At 42.8% G+C, this 13,090-nt stretch overlaps 1 protein-coding gene across 7 annotated transcripts in view; it reads left to right on the top strand.

The window, feature by feature from the left end:
* Positions 1–13,090, top strand: part of RBM10 (RNA binding motif protein 10) — a 28,436-nt gene that overhangs the window by 2,147 nt on the left and 13,199 nt on the right. For 5 of the 7 annotated variants that reach the window (XM_066248713.1, XM_066248711.1, XM_066248712.1 and 2 more), the window contains 3 exons: positions 91–232; positions 11,101–11,284; positions 12,776–13,006. In XM_066248713.1, the coding sequence (XP_066104810.1) occupies positions 91–232; positions 11,101–11,284; positions 12,776–13,006 (557 nt within the window). The remainder of the gene's footprint in view (positions 1–90; positions 233–11,100; positions 11,285–12,775; positions 13,007–13,090) is intronic. The other 2 variants (XM_066248714.1, XM_066248715.1) reach the window with 1 other exon arrangement.

Raw genomic sequence — 13,090 nt, forward strand, 5'->3', positions numbered from 1 at the left:
CAGAGAGAGCCTTCCCAGCAAGGGTTTCTCAAGGAGACCCCCCCCCCTCCTGCCCCAACTGCCTTAACTCCTTTCTTCCTCTCTCTTCAGAGTTCCTACAGGAGGCATCACCCAGGCTGGCAGATCATGCTGGCAGCAGTGGGGGTGGCTGGGAAGTGAAACGGAGTCAGCGGCTGAGGAGGGGCCCCAGCAGCCCCCGAAGGTCCTATCAGGACATGGAGTATGAAAGAAGGTGAGTTACCTGCTTTCACCTCAACCAAATAGCCCAAGCTCCCTCCCCCCTTTGAATTGATACAAAAAGGTGCTAAGAGAGGGCTGTCAGGCAGAGGAAACAATGTAACAGATGATTGGTTTCTTTATCACAGAAGTTTATTGGGGAGTGCTGCGGTGAATGAGAGATAAGATTGTAACCTTCTCTTTACTTAGTCTCAGGGGAGGACACAAGTTTACAGGTGATTCCAGAACAGCTGAATGGGCTCCATGGTTGGTTGTGAGAGTAGAAAGGAGTCAAAAGAAAGGAAGGAATGGAGGCTAATGCCCAGGTTTCCACTTTGGGTGACTCAGAGAGGTATATGGTACCATTCACCAAGGTCTGGACAGCCACTGTGGGAGGAGAGGCAGAGAGGGGTAGTGGGTTGTTAGTGCCTGTGGATTCTCAGAAGAGACGTGTGAGCTGTAGCTTTGGGTTTAAAGGACAGGTGAGAGGGGTACCTTCACAGTCAGGAATTTGCCAGTACAAGTATGAGGTAAGCCAGGTCAGATAACGGGAGATTTCAGGGGTAGGGTGGGCTGATGTTGGCGTGATGCTTATCTTGGAATGGGACACTCTCACACAGTTATTCCTAACTCCGATAGAACAGAAAAACAGTTGGAACACTTGATAAAGTTCCAGGCCATTTCCTCATATTCCTGGTATGTCACCTCAGTTGATCTGTTCCTAATGCAGGTGATTCCTTACGTTTTAGGATTACATAGGAAAACAGACCTAACTCTCCCAAAAAGCCTCTATTAAGAGGCAATAGATTTATAAAAAGTCAGGGAAAAAATAATTTTTTAATGTCCTACAAAGGGCTTCTTCTCCCACCAGGCCCTTTTAAAAATATAGAATTATAATATTTTGTTTTCTGAAAAGTGAGCCCAAATTTGAGGTGTCTTCATCTAAGGTTATTCAGTCTTGAGCTGCTTTAAAAGAAAAATATCTTTTGAAAGGCATTTGATTTTGGATGGGATTCACTGCAAATGTTCTTCTGTGTCAGTTTCTGAGTTTGAGAAGGTGGCATAGTTGCTTACTTCAGACTTTATTATGAAATAAAGCCACTTGCTTTTGGCTTTTAAAGGACCTCAAGTGCAGAGGTTTGAGTGAATCATAATCTCCCAGCTCACAGTAGGTTTCTATTGTAGGTCAGTACAAAAGTCTTCTCTTGCCTTATTTATTTTTTCCACTTTATTCCCAATTCCCATACTGTAGGCAGCTTCTCTGTTGTTTGAAATGTATTCTTTTAAAATGTGTAGTGTGGTTTTGAATGTCTGTGTTTTCACATTGCACGATGAACTTTGTATTACTCAGCACTGCATTTCAGGTCTGTCTGTATTGCCATGTGTATATTAGCTTTGCTTCTAATTGGTCCCAAAGACACCGGGGGGTATGCCTATTGCCTTTTGCTTAATGACCCCCCCCTTAAGGATGGATACCTGTTCTTAATTTTGGTGTGCTAAAATCATCACTTTTTTGTCTTATAATCTGTGTTTTCAGAATCTTCTCTGTTCGTACTTTTGGAACACAGCAGTTGTTTTCACTGTATAGTTTTACCTTTCTCACTCAGGTCTTTAAGTCCATCTAGAGTCCACTTTTGAATATGGTATAAGGTAGGTTCTGGTTTTCTCTTTCTCCATATAGTGAGGCAGTTTTCCCAGTAGCATCTCCTAAATAGTCCATTCTTCCTTACTGATTTGTGATACCTCATCTCATTTCCAGTTCTCTTGCGTACATGGATCTGTCTTGAGTGATCCATTGGACTGTTTGTTCTTTCTTGTGCCCGCACCTTACTGCTTTTATTATTATGGCTTTGTAGAATGTCTTGATAGCTCCCACTTTGCTCTTGTTTTTCAAAGTTGATTTAGGCATTTGTGGAGTTTTATATAAAAAGTTTACTAAGTCCCTCAAAAACATTTCAAGAATTTTTATTGAGATTGCATTGAATTTATATATTAACTTGGGGAGCATTGTCATCTTTGTTACCTTTCCCTTCTCCTCTCCTCTTTCCTCCTCTCTTCCTCTCCTTCTTTCCTCACTCTTCCTCCCCACATATAACATTTGCCCCCTGCCAATCATTTGAGTTTGTGGCAGACATGAACCTTAAGTACTACAAGTATGTCCTAAGAACTAGAATTTTTTCCTCCATAACCACAGTACACTTGTCAATATCAGGAAGTTTCATGCGGATGCAATACTTTGTCTTCTAGAAAATCCTTATTCAGATGTTATCAGTTGTCCCAATGTTGTCCTAGATAGCTGTTTTTCCCTAATCCAAGATCATGCATTGCTTTGAGCTACAGTGTCCCTCGCCATATCCCCGTTCACTTTTCGCGGTCTCACTGTATCGCTGATTATTAAATTGTATCTATCTGATTTTGTATCCCGGATATTTTGCTGTATCACAGGATTTTGTGGTATATAGGTATTTTTATGTATTATTTTAATTATTTTTGCAGTAAAATAAGCATTTTCTTGTATGTATTATTTTAATCATTTTTCAGTAAAATAAACATTTTCTATCCTAAAAAATTGAAAACAATATAAAAAATATAAAAATTTTAATTAAAACATTAAAAGAATATTAAATCTAAATAAAGCCTTAAATATATATAAATAGTAAAATAACTATAAGGTGGCTACTTCACAGATTTTTGCCTATCGCGGGGGGTTCTGGAACCTAAGCCCCACGATAGACGAGGGAACACAGGGATTTTGAATTTTAGTCTCCTTTTTAATCTGGAGCAATTATTCAGTCTTTCTTTTTCAAGAGTACAGGTCAGTAAAGCACAGCATAGGGAATATAGTCAATAATATGGCAATAACTATGTATGTTGCCAGGTGGGTACTGGAAAGATTGGGAAGAACAGTACGTAAAGTATATGACTGTCTAACCACTATGCAGTGCACCTGATATCAATACAAAATAATACTGAAAGTAAATTTCAAAATTTACTCACTTAGAAAAAAATTTTTAAGTGAGACGAGGGGAAATAGTGAGACAGACTCTCACATGCGCCTTGACTAGTATCCACCCAGCAACCCCTGTCTGGGGCCGATGGAACCACTGGTGAGAGAAGAGAGAGAGAAGGGGAGAGGGAGGGGAAGAGAAGCAGATGGTTACTTCTCGTGTGTGCCCTGACCGGACATCAAACCTGGCATGTCCGCACGCCAGGCTGTTACTTCATCCACTGAGCCAACTGGCCAGGGCCTTGAAAAGCTTTTTAAATAAATTAGTTTAAAATGGTAAAAAAAAAGAAAAGAAAAGAAAAATAAGAATAAATTGAAAAAAAAATACCTCAAGTCAGTTGTTTTGCAGATGTTTCTCAATTTGGATATTTCCTAGCATTTACTCATTAATTTTTGGCAAAACAATTAAGCAATGTTATATATATTTTTAAAACATTTAGATCCTATATTTAGCATATATGCATCTGTGTCCATCAGTCAAGTGGTCCTATAATATCCTTTTCTATTTATCTGGCAATGAATCAGAGTAGCCTCTTGACATGAATTGGGCATCTTTTGCTATTTCTGTGTTTTGAAGAAATTTATGTAAGAATTATCTGTCCCTTGAAAACTTTGCAAAACTCAACTTTAAAGGGGCCTGAGTTTTGATTATCATTTTGTGTACTTCTGCCAATTTTGGTATTTTATGTTTTCTAGAAATATACTCATTTTGTGGAGGTCCTTGTATATTATGATTCAGTCCAGCTTCCTAGAAATGTATTATGAGTAGGGTCTGCCTTTGAAAGGTGTTTAATCAAAGTGCTCTATGGTCAACTGAAAGTACCCTTTACTACCTAAATCTATTCCCTTCCTGGATTTAGAAAATGAGAGTTTAATATACAAATTTATTTGGTTTAGGTGCTGAGTGTCAGAGTTCAGGATTTCATCTGAACATTTATTCAGATCTGTTCAGTTTTTAAATTCTGATGACTAGAGCTCAAATATGAGGGATACCTGTAGTAAGCAAATGTGAAGGAACATTGTTTGTATTGAAAACCTTAACAATACTCATACCAGCCACTTCATGTTGAGGAGTTTATCATAAGGAAATAATTTGGGTTCCAAGCTGAGCTCACAAGGACAGGGACTTCATTTCTTCACAGTAGTATCTCCGGCATCTAGAACAGTGCCTGACACACTGCAAAAGTTATGTTAATATTTGTTAACAATAACAAAAAGTTGGAAACCAACCAAAATATCTGGAAACATTTCATTTTTTCCATTTATTATCTTTTAGCTTTCTGGTTTTTCAGTATATGATGACACTTCGAGCACGTTGAAAGAATTTTACAGTGAATGCCTCTCTACCCATTAACATTTTACTCTACTTTATCATGTTTATGGTATTATTTATTTATTTATTTATTTATTTATTTATTTATTAAGTGAGAAGAAGCGGGGAGGCAAAGACACAGACACCCACTCTGCCCCATCCAGGATCCACCCAGGAAGCTCTCTATGGGGCAGTACTCTATCCATCTGGGGCCATTGCTCTGTTGCTCAGCAACTGAGCTATTTTAGCACCTCAAGCAAGGCCATGGAACCATCCTCAGCACCCAGGGCCAACTTGCTCCAACTGAGCCATGGCTGTAAGAGGAGAAGAAAGAGATACAGAGAATGGAGAGGGGGAAGCAGATGATCTCTTCTGTGTGCCATGACTGGGAATTGAGCCTGGGACATCACATGCGAGGCAATGCTCTACTATTAAGCCAATCGGCCAGGGCCTATGTTTATGATATTTTTTATACTCTAGATATTTAAAATTTTTTATGAAGCCAGATTTATTAGTTGTTTTATTTCATGACTTCTGGTTTTGTCTTGGTTAGAAAGCCTTTCCTCATTCTTGAGATGATCAAATTTTTTTTTCTTTCTAATATTTTTATGGTTTTTATTGAAGGATTTAAATATTTTAAAAGATTTATTGATTTTAGAGAGAGGAGAGAGAGAGAGAAAGGCAGGGGTGGAGGAGGAGCAAGCAGGAAGCATCAACCTGTTCTTGAATGTGCCTTGACTGGCAAGCTTGGGCCCTGAAACAGGGACCTTATTGTTCTAAAATCTACATGCCATCCACTGCGCCACCACAGGTCAGGCGAAGGATTAAAATTTTGATCTATCTAGAATTTAGTTGGTGTAAGAATTAGGATAAACAACTTTATTTTCTTAAAGGTCAAAAAACTTTTTCTGTGAAGGACCAGATAGTAAATATTTTTGGCATTGTAGCCCATATGGTCCTTGACACGTCACAGTTGCCCACATGAAATCAGCCACAGACAATATGTAAATACTGTATAGCTGTGTTCAAGAAATCTTTAAATACTTAGGTAACTGGATTTGCCCACTTGCTAGAGTTTGCCAATCCCTGGACCAGTTATCACAAGTAGTATTTATTGACTAATCCCCCCCCCATTCATTTGAAATGCAACTTTTGACTTTAAATTTGCATGTGTCTTTCTGTACTGTGGACTGTTTGGTTTTGCTGATCTGTTCATTATAATTTCAGTTGTCCCAACTTTGTTTTAATGTCTGATGGGGCTCCTCTACCTCTTGTTAGTCTTTGTGTTAAACAGAATCTTCCTGACACTTCTAAGTTGTTTCTTGGCCTTTGCTGTTATAAAGAGCGCTGCAGTGAATAATGTTTCTGTGTATGTGCAAGCATATCGGTTCTTTAAATTTCTAGAAGAACTGGTGGTCACAGAGTATATCGATTTTTAGTTTTGCCAGCTATTACCAAATTCCCCTCTATGAGGATTGTTCCATTTTCACTCCTACCGGCAATATGAGAGTGCCTATTCCTCATACAGCCTTGCCAACAGTTTATTGTCAAACATTTGGACTTTTGCAGATCTGATAAGTCAAATCTTCCTTATAGAAGAATTCCAAATAATATATGTAAATACTCCTCACTCTAGGAGAGAGCTTAATTCCTCTGCTCTTGAGTGTGGGCTGATCTTGGTGCCTTGCTCCGGAAGAACAGGGAGCAGACCTGACTGCGGGCCGGGCTGCCCAGTCAGGCGCCCACGAGAAGCAACTACTGCAAGTTGCTGCTTCCCACTCTTCCTCCCACCCCCTTCTCTCTCCTCTCTCTAAAAAAAAAAAAAAATAAATTTTTAAAAATCTTAAAAAAATAAAGAATAGGGAGTAGAAAGGAGGAAAAGGAAACTTTACAGCAGAGAAACCTGACAGATTCCACCACAATCAGATGATCAAGGTCAGCATCGCCAGAGATAAGTCATGTTGATACCATCTGTCCCCTGACACACTGGGATCAGAAGGACAGCTCATATCTACTGAATTCTTCTCAAAACACCATAACTCCATCATCTCAAGTCTAATCACAAGAACACATCAGACAAACCCAAGTTGAGGCACATTCTACAAAATACTTAATCAGTACTCTTCAAAACTGTCAAAGTTATTTAAAAAACAAACAACATGAACAAGACAAGACTGAGAAATTTTTACAGGCCAGAGGAGACATGCCATGACTAAAAGCAATATGGTAGCCTCGATTTGATTTTTTTTTTTTAAGAGAGAGAGGGAGGGAGGGACAGACATACAGGAAGGGAGAGAGATGAGAAGCATCAACTCATAGTTGTAGCACTTTAGTTGTTCACTGATTGCTTTCTCATATGTGCCTTGACTGGGGGGCTCCAGCCAAGCCAGTGACCCCTTGCTCAAGCCAGCTACCTTGGGCTTCAAGCCAGCAACCTTTGGGTTCAAGCCAGCAACCTCAGGGTTTCTAACCTGGGTCGGCGTCCCAGGCTGACACTATCCACTGCGCCACCACCTGGTCAGGCTAAATGCCATGTTGGAACAGAAAGAAGGTAGTAGTGGAAGTACTGGTGAAGCCTAGCTTAGATACTTTTGTACATCAGAGGATACTATTCAAAAGAGTGAAGAGACAATCCACATAAAGTGAAAAATATTTTCAAATCACATATCTGATAAGGAATTAACACCTAGAATATATAAAGAATTCTTACAACAGCAACAGAAAAACCCAAAATAGACAAAAGACTTTAATAGACATTTCTCCAGGGAATATATACAGATGACCAACAAGCATATGAAAAGATGCCAAATGACAAATGTTGGTGAGGATGTGAAGAAATTGGAGCCTTCGTGCATTTCTGGTGGAATATAAAATGGTGCAGCCACTGTGGAACACAGTTTAATAGTTCCTCAAAAAATTAAATACAGCCTGACCAGGCAGTGGCGCAGTGGATAAAGCATCGGACTGGGATGCGGAAGGACCCACGTTCGAGACCCCGAGGTCGCTGGATCGAGCAAGGGGTTACTCAGTCTGCTGAAGTCCCGTGGTCGGGGCACATGTGAGAAAGCAATCAATGAACAACTAAGGTGTCACAAAGAAAAACTGATGATTGATGCTTCTCATCTCTCTCTGTTCCTGTCTGTCTGTCCCTGTCTATCTCTCTCTCTGTCTCTGTAAAAAAAAAAAAAAAAAAAAGAATTCTGAAAAAAATTAAATACAGAATTACCATATGATCCAGCAATTCCACTCTGGGTACATATACCAAAAGAATTGAAAGCAGGGACTCAGATACTTGTACACCAGTGTTCATAGCAGCATTATTCACAACAGCTAAAACAACTAGTAGGTGGAAACAACCCGGGTGTCCATTAACAGATGAATGGATAAACAAAATGTGATATATACCATACGTAGGCACATAGCCAAAGAAAGGAATAAAATTCTGATACATTTCATAACATAGATGAACCTTGCAAACATTATGCTAAGTGAAAAAAGTCAGACACAAAGGGACATATATGATTCTGTTTTTTAAAAAGTACCTAGAATAGGCAAATTAATAGGGACAAAGTAGAAGAGAGGTTGTAGTATGGAGAATTATTGTTTAATGAGTACAGAGTTTCTGTTTGGGATGATGACAGGCTTCTGGAAATAGTGGTGATGGTTGCACAATGTTGTGAATGTATTTTGTGCCCCTGAATTGAATGTTTAAAAGTGATTAAAATGGCATGACCTGTGGTGGCACAATGGATAAGGCGTTAATCTGGAATGCCAAAGTCTCTGGTTCAAACCCCAGGCTTGCCCGGTCAAGGCACATACTCGAGAAGCATCTGCTGCAAGTTGATGCTTCCTGTTCCTTCCCCCCTTTCTCTCTATCCTCTTTCTAAAATCAATAAATAAAATCTTTTAAAAAATGATTAAAATGGTAAATTTTTGCTCTGTGTATTTTACCACAAAAATGATTCATAAAAATACACAAAAATAAATATTAAGTATTTTAAAATGGTCTATCTGGTGTACTTTTAATTTTCATCTTTTGTTATGACTGAGATAGAGCATCTTTTCAAATATAAATCATTTGTATTTGTTTACTGTGAATTCTGTTATTTTCCTTTTGTATTTTTCCCAGTTTATTTTTTGTCTTGACTCGGCTTTTGATGTTTTTTTCCCAGCAGATATGTTTTATTTTTATTTATTTATTTTTTACAGAGATAGAAAGAGAGACAGAGAGAGGAACAGATAGGGGCAGACAGAAAGGAAAGGAGAGAGATAAGAAGCATCAATTCTTTGTGGCGGCACCTTAATTGTTCATTGATTGCTTTCTCATATGTGCCTTGACCTGGGAGCTACAGCAAACGAGTGACCCCTTGCGCAAGCCAGCGACCTTGGGCTCAAGCCAGTGACCTTTGGGCTCAAGCCAGCGACCTTTGGGCTCAAGCCAGTGACCATGGGGTCATGTCTATGATCCCGTGCTCAAACTGGTAACCTTGGAGTTTTGAATTGGGTCCTCTGCGTCCCAGTCCGATGCTTTATCCACTGCGCCACCACCTGGTCAGCCATTATTTTATGTAGTTGGATTTACTAATTTTTTCCCTAGCCTGACCTGTGGTGGCGCAGTAGATGGGGCGTTCACCTGGAATGCCGAGGTCGCTGGTTTGAAACCCTGGGCTCGCCAGATCAAGGCACATATGGGAAGCAAGTAGAAGTTGATCCTTCCTGCTCCTTTTCCTCCTTTCTCTCTCCTCTCTCTAAAATGAATAAATCTTTTTAAAAATTATTTTTTCTTCCATGGCTGTTGGATTTAGGTCATAGTTTTCTCCATTTCAGTATTATCAAGAAATTATCTCATGTTTTCTCCTACTTTTAAATGTTTCATTTCTTCCATTTAAATCGTTGGCCCATTTCAAATGTATCCCAGTTTATGTGTGAAGTACTCAGAAGACCTTGCACGTCTACGTAGTTAATCTTCTTGATGTAGTTATACTTCGGATCTTCCTATTTTCTAAACAGTGACTCTCTGAATATAGGCAAAGTATTAATTTATGCATATTAATTTTATTTTCTGCAGTTACTGATATATTATTTGTAATCATTTTTCAGTTGATTCTCTTAGAGTTTGAAGGTATATCCTCATATCACTGATAATGATTTTACCTTCTCCTTTACAGCTTTTCATCTCTTTTCTTCATTCCTTTGTTTAGTTGTTTTAGCTAGTACCTTACAGTAATGTCAATAATAGTGTTGATAGTAGACATGCTAGTGTTCCTAACCGGTATCGGGTTCCTGCCAGTAGTAGTCTGTATAGTGACTGTCTCTGTTTCAAGTACACATGTATTAGTTGCTTTTAGAATACTTTTTAGGCCTGACCTGTGGTGGCGCAGTGGATAAAGCGTTAACCTGGAAACACTGAGGTTGCCGGTTCAAAACCCTGGGCTTGCCTGGTCAAGGCGCATATGGGAGTTGATGCTTCCTGCTCCTCCCCCCTTCTCTTTCTCTCTCTCTCCTCTCTATAATGAATAAATAAAATCTAAAAAAAAAAAATTAAAAAAAAAGAATACTTTTTAAATCATGTTATAAAAAAATAAATAATTGGACACCTACTGAGTACTAGGCATTAAGCTAAGCTTTGGAGACTAGGGCAGTAAACCAAACAGGTGTGGTTCTTTCATTTCCCAGAACTCACAGTCTAGTAGTTTGTTTTTTTTTTAAACCTTTTATTTTATTATTTTTATTTATTTATTCATTTTTGAGAGGAGAGGGAGAGACAGAGAGAGAGAAGGGGGGAAGGAGCTGGAAGCATCAACTCCCATATGTGCCTTGACCAGGCAAGCCCAGGGTTTCGAACCGGCGACCTCAGCATTTCTAGGTCGACGCTTTATCCACTGCGCCACCACAGGTCAGGCACAGTCTAGTAGTTTTTAACTCATCAAATAAATGCGTATTAGCCTGACCAAGCGGTGGAGCAGTGGAAAGAGTGTCGGAATGGGATGCAGAGGACCCAGATTCAAAACCCCAAGGTTGCCAGTTTCATTGAGGGCTCATCTGGCTTGAGCGCAGGGTCACTGGCTTGAGCAAGGGCTGACTAGCTCTGCTGGAGCCCCCGCCCCCCCCCCCAGTCAAGGCACATATGAGAAAGCAATGAACAACTAAGGTGTCGCTACGAAGAATTGATGCTTCTCATCTCTCTCCCTTCCAGTCTGTCTGTCTCTATCTGTCCCTCTCTCTGTTTCTCTCTGTCTCTGTCACACACATAATAAAAGAAGGAGCGAGTGAAGGGAGCGATACTATTGGGCTCAATTGGCTTTGCCTTATAGAGCACTCACATTTGGGATGTAGAGAATGAATTGGGGAGCCCTGGGTGGTGGTCAATGAAGGAGACAGCATGGACTAGAGAGGTGGAGGAGGGAAGGAGAGAAGTAGATTGGATTTGCAAGAGAGGTAGGAACCCGTGGATTTAGGAGTTAGGGCTGAGGGTCGAGAGTGTGAGTGGATACTGGGCCAGCCTCACCTACTGCATGTTCCCGAAAGAACTGCCCTCTAATTCCTCCCATCTTTCTTCCCCCAGAGGTGGTCGTGGGGACAGGACTGGCCGCTATGGAGCTGCCGACCGTTCCCAGGATGACAGTGGGGAGAACCGCAGCCGAGACCACGACTACCGAGATATGGACTACCGCTCATACCCCCGCGAGTATGGCAGCCAGGAGGGAAAGCACGACTATGATGACTCATCGGAGGAGCAGAGTGCAGAGGTGAGGGCCGGGAGGGCCAGCCAGGCTTGCGGGGCTGGGGGGTAGGGGTGGGGGGAGCAGCTCCGGCAGGGCCTCTGTCTGGCTGCAGGTGGCTCTCAGCTCCTGTGCCTTTGGACTGTGCTCAGTGGCTTTGCTTCACCTGGAGGGTCTGTCCCCACTCCCCCTCTGAGTGCTCCTTCCCCAAGTTGGGTCTCCCGGACTTCCATGTGCTTGGCTCCGTACTTCTGATGGCCCCTAGCCACTACCTCTCTCCCTTCTTCCCAGTATTTACTTCGAGTCCACAGTTCACTGCAAGCCCTGTACTGCCTGCTCCCACCCAATATAGGGCTCATGGCATTTGGTGTCTAGGGTTAGGAGGGCAATTGGGAAATTGGTCATCACCAAGCAAAGCAGCTCTGGGAGGCCAACTGTGGGCATTCCCGGTGGTGGCAGAGCCCCTAGACAGAAGGGAAAGTCCTCCTGAGGCCTCTGCTCTGTGCTCCATTTTGGTAGTTAGCCCTGTCCTGAGGAGGGAGGCATGATGTTCCCTATCAGGGAGCCCCTGGGTGAGAAGGGAAGAAGCAGCCTTGCCTTAGGGAAATCCCCGTTTGAGAGGGCAGTCAGGGCTCTGGTCTAAGCAGGCAGACAACTTTTAGTTAGTAGTGTGGGAAGGGTACTCTTGTAATGTCAGCCCCGAAGGGGCAAAGTGTGGGCTGCTTGCTTCTCTCTGGGGGAAAGGGTTCAATGCAGAGACCCCTGTGGTCAGCAGCCAAGCTTCCCCAGTAGCAGCTGGATTGGGAAGAATAAGAGTGGAGCACTGACTTGTCTGGCCCCATGAGGGCGGGAGGGTATGGACACAGGTCTGGCCTGCTTAGTCCCGGAAGGATGGGTCGGGCAGCACCCAAGAAGCCAGTGACCACCCCTGTTAGAAGGGAATCTGATGATGATGGACTGGCTAGGCAGAGGATCAGGGACCAGGAGACAGTGCTGTGGCCCTTGCACATTTGCCAGTCTCTGCTGACTGGTTCTGGCTGAGATCTTAAGCTGTTACTATACAACTTGCAGGGCCCAGGCACAGGTTGGGAATCACAAGCAGTGTGTGGCCTTTGGTGGCACAAAGAACAATTGTGCACACACTAGCTGAGTTGGCTAGAAAGGAGCAGAGAGAAACAGGGCAGGGGTCAGTGTGCCAACTTCAGACCATCTCTCCCCAAGGAGATTTAAGCAGTGTCTAGCCCCCTGTCTGTGGGAGTTCCTGTCCCACCCCAACACTGCCACCAGCTTCTCCCCACTCTCCACCAAGGCAGCCCCCAAAATCGTCCTGAGGAATTTCCAACCCCGGCAGGGTTACAGTACAGGGCCTACCCACCCTGCCTGCCCCAAAACTTTAGCCGGAGCCCGCCCACCCCTGGCTTTCAGAGCCTGCCTGCCTCAGAGAGCCAGCGGCCAACCCCTAAGCCCACCCCAGACTGACTTCCCGTCTGGTGTCTCTCGTCTCATTCTGTTGGCCAGGATTCCTACGAGGCCTCCCCGGGCTCCGAGACTCAGCGTAGGCGGCGGCGGCGGCACAGGCACAGCCCCACCGGCCCGCCAGGCTTCCCCCGAGACGGCGACTATCGGGACCAGGACTATCGCACGGAGCAAGGGGAGGAGGAGGAGGAGGAGGAGGATGAGGAGGAGGAGGAGAAGGCCAGTAACATCGTCATGCTGAGGATGCTGCCACAGGCAGCCACTGAGGATGATGTACGTGCCCCCCATGGCCCCGGGCAGGTGGCAGAGCAGGAGGCCAGGCTGGGTCTCCTCCAGGGCCCTCAATTTCTCCCTCAC

This window comes from Saccopteryx bilineata, chromosome X, assembly GCF_036850765.1.
Source record: "Saccopteryx bilineata isolate mSacBil1 chromosome X, mSacBil1_pri_phased_curated, whole genome shotgun sequence".
In the NCBI taxonomy this organism is placed as follows: domain Eukaryota; kingdom Metazoa; phylum Chordata; class Mammalia; order Chiroptera; family Emballonuridae; genus Saccopteryx; species Saccopteryx bilineata.